General features: G+C 46.1%; 1 protein-coding gene across 6 annotated transcripts in view; it reads left to right on the top strand.

Annotated features, from left to right (window-relative positions):
- Positions 1-2449: 2449 nt before the first annotated feature.
- LOC111157781 (formin like 3) overlaps positions 2450-13854 on the top strand; it is a 53256-nt gene continuing 41851 nt past the window's right edge. For 3 of the 6 annotated variants that reach the window (XM_022519409.1, XM_022519408.1, XM_022519407.1), the window contains exon 1: positions 2450-2831. In XM_022519409.1, coding sequence (XP_022375117.1) covers positions 2706-2831 — 126 coding nt within the window. In that variant the 5' untranslated portion in view covers positions 2450-2705. The remainder of the gene's footprint in view (positions 2832-13854) is intronic. The other 3 variants (XM_022519413.1, XM_022519411.1, XM_022519412.1) reach the window with 1 other exon arrangement.

Below are 13854 nucleotides of genomic sequence, written 5' to 3'. Positions count from 1 at the left end.
CTCTGCTGTTTACTATCCTATTGAGTCTCTTCTTTCTGCTGGATGTTCTTTGAGCAACTGCTAAAGTGACTGATGAATTATTTCCTCTTTTGAATTCTCAGTTTTTTGTTTAGTACAAGTCTTCAGTATATTATAACTCTTATGCTTTAAGAAAGTCTATTACAGCAGTTGGGAAAGCATGTGTTTGGAGTGGAGGGGGAGGAAAAGATGGGATAAGATATGACTTGACTAATTTGTCCAGCTGTTTGGAAGGAGCTGAACTTCACAGGAGAGTTTCAGTGGTCTGACAAGACAGGAAAATTCCTCCACTTTTGGGTTGTAAGCAATAGAAACAATGCAAACTGACTTGCGAAGGAGAATTTACCAGATTTAAATAGCACCCAATGATGATGATTTCCAAACGGATACTACCACCCTGGATCACCAGATTCATTTATATCCAATTTCCACATGACTACCTCTACTTGGATGTCCAGTCATCAAATCAAACTCATCACAGCCAACACCCTGTTTCTAATCTTCCCTTTCTGGCTTTCCCTCAACAAACCTACTCCTCTCTCCATTTTGGTTAGTGAAAACTCCACCTTCCCAGTTGCTCAGGTCACATAAAACCTTTGAATGTGGAGGGTGAATAAAAAGATAATTCCAAAGTGCCAAACAATTCTGTTGGTTCCACTTTGACCATTTCTGGGGCTCCTGCTTGGTTCAGCGAGTAGAGCATGTGACTCTTGATCTCAACGTTGTGAGTTCACACCCCAAAGCGGGCATGGAGCTTATGTAAATAAGTAACTAAGTAAGTAAGTAAGTAAATAAATAAGTTTAGAGATAACTATGTTTGTATCTATAGACAAAACGTGGCAAGAAAAAAAGTTAAGAAAAAAAAAAAAAGAATCTGAGCATTGCTCTCCACCTGTACAGCTACCCTGGTTCAAACCACCACCATCTTTCCACCTGTATTGTCTCACACTGGCCTCCTCGCTGTTCCTCTAACACATGACACATAGTATGGATTTGCCATCCTCTCTGTCTGGATCATTCTTCCCTCAGATATCCACCTGGCTTACTCCCTTACTTTCTTCAGATCTTTATCTAAATCCAAATGTGATCTTACTACCGAGGCCTTCTCTGACCATCTTACTGAAAATTTTAACCTCTCTTCCATCTCTGTCCCTTTTTAGTTTTATTTTTATTAACACTGATCATTAATGTCTGTACATTTTACTTGTTTGACTGTAAGTATAAATTCCGAAAGGGCAAGGTATATGCCTTTTTTGTTTACAAATGTATCTTCAAAGCCGAAAACAGTATCTGACATATAATAAGCTTTTCAGCAAAAATTTGTTGAATAAGTAAGGCAAAAGTCAAGGTGATAACTTCGGGTGTGGTTAGATTCAGGTTTTCAGCTTGTTGCTAGAACTCTGTCCCTGTCTCTAAGCTTTGCTTCCCCCAGCAGGCCTGAGGTGTGATGTGTGATGGCATGATGGCTACCAGCAGCTCCAGATTTACATTCTAACAATCCAGCAGCCCTAATGGAAACAGAGTGTCTCTTGGGTTTGGGTCAAGTGCTGATCCCTAAAACATTCTCTGAGGGTAGGGAAAGAAAATACTGTGACTGGCAGGGCCTAGGTCATAGGGCCCCATGGAAAGGGGGTGAAGTTCAGCTCCATTTGGACTAAGAATAGAGGACTGGTGGCTCCCTAAGAGGAAATGGGGCGCTATTACTTGAAGAAAAAGGATAGAAGCTAGGCTAGTAGAAACAACAGTTGCTCATCCCATCAGCAGACCTAACCCAGAATAGTATTCTTCTTCTGCACCTCCATTTTCACAACCAGCCTGATCAACCTCTGAACTTTGGTTAGATTCTCTCCTCCTAAATGCCGTTTCACCTGTTTCTGTCACTTAAGGTCTTCCTCACCTCTCAGGGCCCAATTCAAATGAGTCTAACTCTTAACAGATGTGGCCTCTCTTCCTCTCCTGAGCATCCTAGTTGTTTCTACTTCTCTTGTAGCTAGCTTTACTCACCGTGCCCTACATTTTACCTATTTGTATGTTTTACGAGCTCCTTGTGGAAAGGGCCGGGTCCATTTCCCGGATGTCCAAGCCAGCACCTCACACCTTCAGCATCCACGGTGATTCCATTCGCACTGGAGCCGCCAGGGCGCGCTAGGCGCCAGGCGCGAGGCCGCCGGGGGCGGGAGGCGCTGTGATTGGCAGGTACGGTCGTCAATCAGGAGCGGGGGGCGGGGCGGAGGTCTCGGGAGGCCTGTAGGCGGGAGGCGGGCCCTGCATGAATGGGGCGCACGGCGCGCGGGCTGCAGTCGGCGCTGGGGGGGAAGCCCGAGTCTCGGCCGGGAGTGGGTGGGAGGAAGCGAAGGGGTGGGGGGGTGGGAGGGAAGGGAAAGAGCGCGAGGGGGCGGGGAGGGGCAGCGCGGGAGCGGCGAGCCGAGAGCTGCGAGACGGCTGGCGTGATCGAGAGCGGTGGCCGCCGGGTCGGTCGCTTCGGTGCCGCTGTCCGCTGCGCTGCCTCCGCCCTCGCCGCGCGCCACCGCCTGCGGGACTCGGAGGAGCTCCCAGCGCCCCACCGGGGCAGAGGAGTGGGGACTAGGGGAGCCGACGCTGAGGGAGGAGCCGGGTCGGAGCGGCCGAGCCCAAGGCCCCCGGGCGTGGAGGTGGGGGGCTGAGGCCCCCGAGGGGGCCCCGCCGCGATGGGCAACCTGGAGAGTGCCGAGGGGGGCCCGGGCGAGCCACCTTCGGTCTCGCTGCTGCCGCCGCCCGGCAAGATGCCGATGCCTGAGCCCTGTGAACTGGAAGAGAGGTTCGCCTTGGTGCTGGTGAGAGCTGAGCCCAGTCCCTTCCCCCATCCCATCATCCCTGAGTTCCCAGTGCCCGGGGTAAGACTATGCTTGGGTGCCCCTATCCGGCCCCCCTACTTTAGGGGGGCTTCGGATAGACTCAGTGTCTTCTTGGCAACCTCTGAGCAGCCGCTGGCCGCCGGACAGCCCCGTCGGGGACTTCCCGACCGCGGCCTCAGCCGCCGGACACTTAGGAGGAGGGGTCCTCAGCCTGGGACCTCTCCAGGATCCACACTTCTTCCTCCTCTCTCCCCCTTCGGCAGCCCTCGCACTTCTCCCCACTTCCCCGCCAGCCTTCCCGGGGCCCTAGAATTCTCATTTCTAAGCCTCTTGCTGGTGCCTGGGGATTCAGAAACTTGGGGCCGGCCCACTCCTCAGCCTAAGTCAGGGTTCTCTGGCTGGGGAGACCGCCTCTCACGTTAACATGGAGGCTTCCCAGGGAGTGGGTCCCACTTCCAGCCCAGACCAGATGTTTGGGGGAGAGGTGGTGGAATGGAGAGGGGGCTGGGAGCTCTCAAAGGGTGTGGAATAAAGAGTGATGCCATTCTACTTATTTTCAGAATGGCCTGCAGGCATCCTGCAAAGTTATAGTGGATTTGTCTAAAAGGCAGAACATGTGGATAAGCCATCTCACCAGTGTATTTTTCCAATTGAAACAATACACAAACCATCCCGCCTCCTTTTTTCCTCCCTCTTTATGTTAAGCCCTAGTGGCTGGTTTGTGTTCTTTGCCTGTGCTTCTTTTTACTTTCTGTCGGTTCCCAGAAGATCTGTAGAGATGAATTTTAAGCTAACTTTGGTATTCTCCTTTGGTGTGGGAGTTGGGCATTGGTATCAGTGGCCCTGTGGTTAGGGAGGATCTGAGCTGGCATCACTGGGATGGAGCCAGGAAATATGTTGGAAGTAAAAATGAAGTTTTGGGGAAAGAAAGTGAACAAGGTGACGGAACATTTTCTGGCAGAGGTAAACCTTTGAGAAACTTGGGGAAATAGTTCCCCATTCCTCAAAGAACTCTCTAAAGGGACTGTGTTAATGCTGCTGTTATTGTTGGTATGGCCTGAAGGGCCCACTTTGCCTTTGCCCATGTGGAGGGAATAGTTGTGGACTTAGCAGGCTTATTGGATTTCATCTGCCTCGGAATAGGGAGATTAGATCTGTTGGCAACAGTGGGACTGTCTAGAGATCCTGGCCTCTCTGATGGTGGAGAGTCTGACATTAGCCCACTGGCACCACAGCCAGCTCAGAGCCATGCCGAGGGGAAGCGATGTTACTGGAACTTCTCTGCCCACCAGCTCTGCAGAGGGCCAAAGGGATCTGGGCCACACATCCTGTGGCCCTCTGCATTTCCCCTGGCCTCCTCAAGGGGATGGGTGAGTCAGTGATTACTAACGTGCGGTGGCCAACTCAGAGACTGAGGAGAGAGTGGGATTTGGTGCCCTTGAGAACAAGAGCTCAACTGTTGGGGAAAAGAGTGGGAGGGAATCTGCACTCCAGTGGGGGTGTGGAACCCCCCCCCCGCCCCAGTATGTTGTCACGAGGTAGTTACAGAGATTGGAGAGAAAGGGATGGTTTGAGGTGGACTGGGTGGGTGGCTGCCTTAGATAGGGGCTGCCAGGCTGTTGGTCGTGAGAGCTCAGAACCAGAGTTGGTCATGTCCTCATTGGAGCTTGGTTGACAAGTGTTTAGTTAGTTGGCAAACCAATGGCTTAATATCCACAAAATGCACATGGTGTCCTGATTACAAACCAGAGCACCCAGAGAGCACAGGTCAAGAGAGAGCCAGGACCACCCACTTGCAAGTTATTATTTCTGTATAAAGTTTTGATTTGTTTCCTCTTGGCCTTTGTTTTGGTCTTGTTTCTGTGTGTCTGAGCTGCTGCTGATTCCGGGTTGGAACAGGGCAGGCCAGGGCTAGTTAGCTGTCTTAGGGGAGGAGGGGATTTTTCCTCACTTTTCCAACACAGGGAAATCATGCTTTCTTGGGGATTTGAGTTCTTCTTTGGGGGCTCCTTCCTCTGCTTCTGAAACATGCCCTTTTTACTGTCCTCCTTTCTACTGTCCTACTATTGGGGAACAGTACTGTCTGTTGGATGTTTGAGCCTGAAGCAAGCTCAGGTGTATTTCCTGAATAGTCAGGAGAAGTGGAGTATGTACAGTAGAAAAAGGCAAGGGCTGTCTTAGTAGCTGTCTTAGCCTCTCTAAGCCTCATCCATACATTTTATAGATTTCCTTACCTAGAAGATAGGGAAATAATTTCTGTCCTAGTAGGCTTATGAGAATTAGATGAGCCACGTATATAAAGCCCTTGGCACCCTGTAGGTGCTCCATATAGATTAGCTTTTTTTCTTGCTAGCGGGAGTCAGACAAGCTGCTCCTTTCCTACTCTTTTCTTTCCCAGATTGTCAGCATCATTATGATTGATTTGGTTTTTGAAAAAGCTGTTTGGAAGTTTGTTGAGGTGACATACTGGTGTCCTGGTTAGGCATATGGACTTTCAAGTCAAAGTGGGGTCAAATACTGGCCTCTCCACAGTCTCTAGTTAAAAAAGTGCTTGGCCTTAAGCAAGTTGCTTCATCTCTTTGAGTTGCAGCTTCTTCTTATAAATGAAGATAATAATAGTATTTGCCACATGAAGTTGCCGTGTGGATGTAATGAAACTGGAAGTCAAGTACTTAGATAGCAGAGTCTGGCAACTACTTTACGCTCAGTAAATGGTAGCTTTTAAATCTGTAGCTCTCAGCAGTGACTCAGATCTGAGATCCTTTGTATTCCCAAAAAGGATTTTAAGTTTAGCAATATGATGAAACCAATTACCTATCTTGTATAGCTAGTCTCAGGATATGCCTCCTGCTCTCCGATGGAGGGCTTCCCCCAGTTCCAGTGTAACTGTGGAACATCCCCCTTCAACCCTGAAAACCACACCGGCTGGGGAAGTTGTATCATGGTGAGTCAAGACCACAGGCTCCCCGAGTTCTGGTAGAGACACATGGTCTGACACACAGCCTGACAGCCGAGGTTGGAGAGCTCAAGGTCTGAGGCCATGAGGTGATTTGTTCAGGACATTGATCCCAAGCGTCCTGACTAGGCCCAGTGCCCTAATCCAAGGCTTCCCGGTCCTGTTCTGCTGGGATACCGATCCCCTCATCCCTGGGGGCAGCCAAGGTCCCTGATTGGTCACCTCTGACTGGGATCAATTCCACCATTTTTCGTGTGTGCTGTATAAATAGTATTATTTTCTGGTGTGCCCCGATATGAAAAAAGGTTGTGAAGCTGTGTTCTGCTTCTCTCTGGGATCCTTCCTTATCCCTTGTCTGAGCAGCAGCTCCTATTCTGTTGAGTACTGAGAAGTTTAGGGGATGGTGCAATTATTGGAGCTTCTTTATCAGTATCAGAATGAGCACCCATCTCTGGTCTGATAGAGCCCCAGTCTGTGTTTTGGGTCCAACTAGATTACTACCCACCCTCCATTTCTCAGAGCTAGTATCTGGACAGTACTGGCCTTTGCTAAGATAGAGAGGGGAAGCAGAGGGCTTTAAGGGCTTTGAAAGGATAGCTGTCTGCCCTTGGTGTGTTTGCACCCTCATTTTTCTCTTTGCCGACTTATTATAGACTTGAAATGGAGTCTAAAAGTTCTGATGCCAGAAAAAGCCCTGGTTATCCCTCAGGAGGAGGCTCTCAGGGTGGGGTTGTATGACAGAGCCTGTCCCTGCCATGGGTCCTCTGCTCACATTTCCCTGGTGATGACTGATGGCTTTGGGTTTTGCTGTAAGTGTAGTGTTGATGTGGGAGCTAAGCTGGTCTGGGTGCTAGCTGTCTAAGAGACTTTGAGGGCCTCCTATGACACAGAAAGGGGCTGGGAAAAACTTGAGCTAAATATCAAGTTCCAAATGGCCACAATGGAAATTTTTTCCCAGCCCTGGGGATTGTAGTGAATTAGTTAAGGCTGGAATAGGACATGGGGGAGGGAGAAGACCCTTGACAGCAGCTGGTCAGAGGAACCCCCTTGCTCGGAGACCCCACCGAGAAGACCTTAGGCCACCAGAGAGGAGCCTCATTTCCTTGACCTTCCCATATGACCCTGCCTTAGCCTGGGGGAGGTGTGTTGGGGTGGGGGGTGGATAGGACTGATGAAGTAGGCTTTTTGTCACTTGGGAATGTTTTCATTGCTCAGAGGGAGTTTCACCTTTTTTTCTTTTTTCTCTTAAAGTAATATTCATTCCCTAAGAAAAGTATGGGCAATTTAGAATGAAAAGATTAAAGATTTATAGTGAAGAAAAAATCCATATTTTGTAATTCCTTCACCAAATGGAGCCAGTGTGTTTTAAAACCTTTCATATTTTTTTCTCTGCATAAGGTTTTGTACAATGTTGTAATATTGGTATATATTTTATAATCCAGTTTGGGTTTTTTTTTTCCCCCCTCTGGCTTTGTTATTTCACTGGTTTTCCCAAACCAGTCATTGTAAACACTTTGAAATGCTTGCACAGTGGCCCCTCCAGTGAATGTACCATTGTGTACTTAACTGTTCTATTGTTGAACATGTATGTTGTTTGCTTCCGTTTGCCATCATAAACAATGCTGTGATGAACATCTTGGTGCACAAAACCTTTTTAATATTTAGAGTTTTCCTTAGGATAGAAACCCCAAATTGAACCTCCTAGGTTGTCGAATATAAAGGTTTTATGGTCCTCAATACATATTTCCAAATGGTTTTTATTTTATTTTATTTTTTTTAGAGATTTATTTATTTTTTTAAGATTTTATTTATCCATTTGTCAGAGAGAGAGAGTGAGCACAAAAGCAGGGGGAGCGGCAGAGGGAGAGGGAGAAGCAGACTCCCCGCTGAGCAGGGAGTCCAATGTGGGACTCGATCCCAGGACCTGGAGACCATGACCTGAGCTGAAGGCAGACGCCTAACCGACTGAGCCACCCAGGTGTCCCTCCATATGGTTTTTAAAAAGGGAGTCATGTGTGTGAGTATCCTCAAAGGAAGGGAAGAGGATTGAAAATAGCTTCTTTTCTCCTGATTATGACAATAATGCATGTTTATTAAGCAAATTGAGGTTAAACATGTAACAAGTATAAGCTGTATAGAAAAGTATAAAAAAGAGAATGTCACCTCTAACCTCACTGTCTACTATTAACATTTTGATGTACATATATATATATGAACAGTTAGGATCATACTGGGCACATTGTTTTATAAACTGATTTTTATTTTACTTTCTTAAGCATTTTCTCCTTTGTTTAAACATTCTTTGTTATCTTGATTTCACAGCTGGATAGTACTCCATCGTATAATACTTTATTAGTGCCCTGTCTTTTATTTCTCTTTTTTTTGCTACTGAAAATAACACTGTGAAGAATATCCTGTGCATAAATATTTGTGTGCATCTCTGCTTGTTTATTTAAGAGAAATTGCTAGAAGTATAATTATTGGGCCAAAGGGGATATGCTTTTTAAAGTCCTCTGAGAAATATTCTTCTAAAAAAGTTGTACTACTTGGCTTTTTCACTGACAGTACGCATCTCTCCCTTTCTCTGTAAGCTAAACATTATTGAAAGGTCTAACATTTTAAAAAACTTTTGCCAATTTCATTAATAAGAAATGGTGTCTTGTTTTGCTTTGCATTTCTTTCAACATTTCTTCATAAATGTTTTGGCCATCTTCTGTTGGCAATCTTTGCTCTCTGTTGGGGATTTATTACATGTACAGATTCCTAGGTAATAAATGTATACATTTCCACATTTTTATTATAAAATTTTTTCACATAGGAAAGAGCATATTATATAAGATTAAAATAATCTAAAAAACGGACACTGGTGTATCTACTGTGGAGTTCTTGGAATTGGCTTCCTGTCCCTTAATTTCTTCTCCCTGCTATTCTATCTGGGACGAAGAAACCCTTGAGCTCAGGACTTGCTGGGCCTGGGACAAGTCTGCAGCTGGGACAGTCCAGGTGGCAGCCACAGCAGTGTTTCAGAGCTCTGTCTGGGGGGGAAACAACTGCTACAGCTGCTGAGAACAGGAACTGGTCGTGGTGGAAATAGCTAATCTTCAATGAAGTGAAAAAAGAAGCCAAGGTGGAGAGGAAATGAGACCACAGATCCTCCCCTGCCCCCCTGAGGTTGCCTGGGAAGGCTGGTTGGAGCCAGGGCCTTGGTTCTGTGGTCAAGACCGGAGTTCCGCTCCAGAACCGGCTGCCGTGAGCCCAGGGGACAGCAGCGCTGGCTGCCTGACGTCAGTGAGTTAACTGGTCCACCAGCCTGGTCCCCTCCATTCTGGGGGAAACGTTTCTCCCAAATCCGAGCTGAGCTGAAGCAGGGAAAGACTGGGGGTTCCAGTTTGGAAATGCACTTCAGAGAAGAGGAAGGACCTTTTACTTTGAAGATAAGAGAGGGTGCCATCTCCATATGGCACCCCCACCTCCTGCTCTTTGCTGGGTACTTCAGGGCTCCCTCTTTGAACAGTACCAGTCGGGAACTTGAGGGTTTTAAGATCGTCATCCATGAAGAAAAGTGTATTACAGGATAAAGATGACCTGAGCAGCTAGAATTCCCAAGTTCTCAGTTTCAGGCTGTCTTTTGCCTCCCTTAGCAAAGGCACATCTTTGTGTGTTGTTTTCCATCCACATGGGAGAATGAATCACCTGAGGAAGACATCCAACTGTCAAGCTTGTCTCTCTGCCCTTGAGATACTCTGGTTGTCTTTGCCTCCTACCCTGCTCTCTACTTTTCTTTTCACCTTTCAGAAATGCCCTCTTTCCAGATTCTCTCACATTTTCTGTCTTCCATCCCCTCCCAGCAAATCCACAGGCTGGGAAGTTGTGTGTTGGGCAGGAGAGGACCTGGGTAGGTAGGGTGTTTTTGTTTTTTGTTTTGTTTTGTTTTGTTTTTTTAAAGATTTTATTTATTTATTTGTCAGAGAGAAATCACAAGTAGGCAGAGAGGCAGGCAGAGAGAGAGGAGGAAGCAGGCTCCCTGCTGAGCAGAAAGCCCGATGCGGGGCTTGAACCCAGGACCTGGGATCATGACCTGAGCCGAAGGCAGCGGCTTAACCCACTGAGCCACCCAGGCGCCCGGTAGGGTGTTTTGGAAGGAGTACCCCCCTCGCCCCCTGACCAGCTTTATGAATTTTCATATTCTTCTCAGTTTATTAAGCACTTTGAGGTCCTTGAATAGTGTTGTAAATAATATTCAGAACCACAAGGGGCTAGCAGAATTATTTACATGATGAATTTTGCCAGGAGAGGAAGGGTTTAGAGTGTTTACGATGTGATGGTTCAGTTCTTGTCCTCATCTCTTCCTCCTATCCACTCCCCATCTCTTTTACCACCTTCCCACCCTCACTCAGAGTTACCACCAGGGGGTATGGAGTTGGGGCTGGTCATCTTGCCCCTGGGTTCCTAAAACCATGAACAGAGCTGGTATGTATTCTCTTCCTTCCCTACCTGCTCATCTACTCAGGTCTAGACTAGAGAATGTCTTCCCTCCTCCAGTTAACCAGTGCCTCTTTAAGGAAGAGTTGGGGATGAGCGTGGCTCCCTACTTTAGGAGATGGCTATCTTGTTTTAAGAACTAACTGCCTACAAGGGTGCATGGGTGGCACAGTCGATTAAACATCCCTCTCGATTTTGGTTTATGTCATGATCTCAGGGTCTTGGGATCAGGCCCCATGTCAGACTCTGCACTCAGTGCAGTCGGCTTGAGGTTCTCGATCCCTCTCCCTCTGCCTTTCCCTCTGCTCCTCCCCACACTCCTGCACACACACTCTATCTCTAAATAAATAAGATCATTTTTTTAAGATTTTATTTATTTATTTGACAGACAGAGATCACAAGTAGGCAGAGAGAGAGGAGGAAGCAGGCTCCCTACTGAGCAGAGAGCTCCCTATGATGTGGGGCTCGATCCCAGGACCCTGGGATCATGACCTGAGCTGAAGGCAGAGGCTTTAACCCACTGAGCCACCCAGGTGCCCCAATAAATAAGATCTTTAAAAAATGTTTCTTTCTGAGCAAATTTCATTCGTTATGAAATGGGTAATGACGATACCTATCTTACAGGGTTTTGAGGATGTTTAAAGTAGAAAACATAGTGAAAATACCTTGTAACCTGTAAAGGTTCTACCAATAAATGTTTGTGCCATACACATTATCCACATTATCCATTACACCAACCTCTGTTCCCATAAATAAAAGTGGTTGTTGTGTGGGGGAGGTATGATCCCAGGAGAAAGTTTTTGGAAAGAAGAGAGGGTGTTTTGATTATCATGCTGGCTGGGTGGTGCTGCTGGTACTTTGTGCCTGAGGGCGGGCATATTAACTATCCTCCCGTGTTTGGGTCAGTCCCACACTGTAAAGAATGGTTCTGTCCACCTGCCGAGAATCATCTACTAATCTGTACCTCCATCGTCCTGTGTCCCAGTTGGGGAACAAGCTCCAGGAGCAGTAAAAGTGAAGGCAGAACCATGGGTTTTTGGTACTTTCTTGATTTCCCCGTTTCCTCTTATACCCTCAGGCAGAGAGGGACCTCTTTTATGACTTCTGTCTTTAGGTTTAAGGCCTGATTCCCTGATTCCCTCTGTACTTTGGGCCCTACGGTAAATTTTATCAAGGAGCAGTTTGGGGTTTGCATTCTCCACTTCTGGTCTTAACCCACCCCTGGTTAGCTCCTCAGGCCAAGGTAAAAATTCTTTTAGGTTGGGAATACGTTTGAGAGATCTTTGAACAATGCTTCTGAATCTTTCGGGTAAAATACCCTTCTGAAAATCTGATTAGACCTGTGACCCCTAATTCTCCCTGCCCTAATGCATATGTACACACACACGGTATTTGGGGGTTTAAAGCTTATTCTTGCGGGGCGCCTGGTGGCTCAGTGGGTTAAAGCCTTTGCCTTCGGCTCAGGTCATGATCCCAGGGTCCTGGGATCAAGCCCACATCGGGCTCTCTGCTCGGCAGGGAGCCTGCTTCCTCCTCTCTCTCTGCCTGCTTCTCTGCCTATTTGTGATCTCTGTCTGTCAAATAAATAAATAAAATCTTTAAAAAAGAAAAAAGCTTATTCTTGCATCTGCTGAGGAAATTTCTGGCTTTGAGCCTAGAGGAGTGAGAAGGTAGTGGGAAGGTAGCAAGAGTTCCTTGATACAAGTACTCTCGATATTTTGTAAGGCGAAGCAGCCCTGGTTATCAGTTCAGATAAAATGATGTCTCTTGTTGAAACCTGACTGATCCCATTCAGAGGGAGATATTCTGGTCCCTGGTCCCTGGTCCCTGGACATTTTGATTTCATTCTGATTAGGGATACTTTGTGATGGGGTCCGCCCTTTTGAACTACACACTCAACCTCCAGGAACATCTAGGTAGGGATGACAGGATGTACTTTGACAAGCCAGGGGAACCAGTGGCATCCTTGCAGTGAGACCCAAACGTTGGGTCATATCCTGTGTTTGGAGGTACCACCTGTCTCAAGCGGTAACTGTCTCCTGCAGGCCTAAATTTTCTGGGAACGTCCAGGCAGTCCACTTCCCAGGGTGTGCCTGAGAGGGAACTGGGAACAACCAGTCTCTAGCAGTTGCTTTTATGCTTAAATCCTCTTGCTTTCTGCCTTACTGAAAAAAACAAATAATAATTTTTAAATGACCTATATGTTTTTTGACTGCTAAGAATATTTCATACTGAAATTTTTGAAGGAAAATTCAGTTTTTAGGGGCCTTACTATGAAAAAAGTTCTCTTTCAAGACAACATTAAAAATGTTTTTTTCTGAGTGAAGTCTTCTACTTCATCCTTATAGGAATGGGTCAGTTTCTGGTCTCCACCAAATGCCTCAATTTAACTGTAGAGGTTAAGGAAAGAGAATCAACATTTGTTGGGTAGATGCCACCTGCTTTTACGTGTGTTAATCAGTTAACTTGTCAACAACTCTGTGAGGCCTTTGTGCCCCTTCTATTTTATAGGTGAGGAAACCAGGGCTCGGAGCAGTTAACTAACCTTGAGAAGGTCTCAACTGAAATGTCACTTACTTAGGCCTTAAGCAAAAATTTTCAGTTAGATTTTTTGCTCATGCTAAAAGGACTGCTAGAAATACAACTTCAAAAAAAATGCTTAATCCTTGATTGCACATATAGATTTTTATTTCATTTTATTTTTAAATATTTTATTTTTATTTATTTGAGAGAGAGTGAGTGAGAGAGAGAACAAGCAAGGGAAGGGGAAAATGGAGAGGGAGAGGCAGACTCCCCACTGAGCAGGGAGCCCGCTATGGGGCTCCATTCCCAGGACCCCCGGATCATGACCTGAGCCGAAGGCAGACGCTTAATCAACTGAGCCACCCAGGTGCCCTGCATATATAGATTTTTAAATGCATAGAAAAATTTCTAGAAGTATACAGCCATTACCTCTGGGATGGAGACTGAAGGAACCATATTTGGAGGAATAAGAAGTCAAAGGGAATTTAATTTAGCTTTATAAAGTTTACATTTTTTACAAGGAGAATGTACTTATGTATTAATTATGTAATTAAAAGTTAAAGAAAAAATTCTTTATTATGCAGCCATCAAAAGAAATGAAATCTTGCCTTTTGCAACGACGTGGATGGAACTAGAGGGTATTATGCTGAGCAATCATAGAAATAGTCAATCATAGAAAGACAATTATCATATGATCTCCCTGATATGTAGAATTTGAGAGGCAACGTGGGGGGCTTGAGGGGTAAGGAAGGAAAAAATGAAACAAGATGGATTGGGAGGGAGACAAACCATAAGAGACTCTTAATCTCACAAAACAAACAGGGTTGCTGGGGGGAGGGGGGAGGGATAGGGTGATTGGGTTACGGGCATGGGGGAGGGTATATACTATGGTGAGTGCTGTGAAGTGTGTAAACCTGGTGATTCACAGACCTGTACCCCTGGGGCTAATGACACATTATGTGTTAATAAAAAATAAAAAATAAAAAAAAAAAGAATTCTTAGTCTCGCTAGAAGTTAAGGAAATGAACATTTAAACTATGT

This window comes from Enhydra lutris, unplaced genomic scaffold, assembly GCF_002288905.1.
Source record: "Enhydra lutris kenyoni isolate GAN:26980312 unplaced genomic scaffold, ASM228890v2 scaffoldscaffold56, whole genome shotgun sequence".
Classification (NCBI taxonomy): Eukaryota; Metazoa; Chordata; class Mammalia; order Carnivora; family Mustelidae; genus Enhydra; species Enhydra lutris.
Note: the sequence above shows the minus strand (reverse complement) of the source record. Positions and strands in the feature narration are given on the sequence as shown.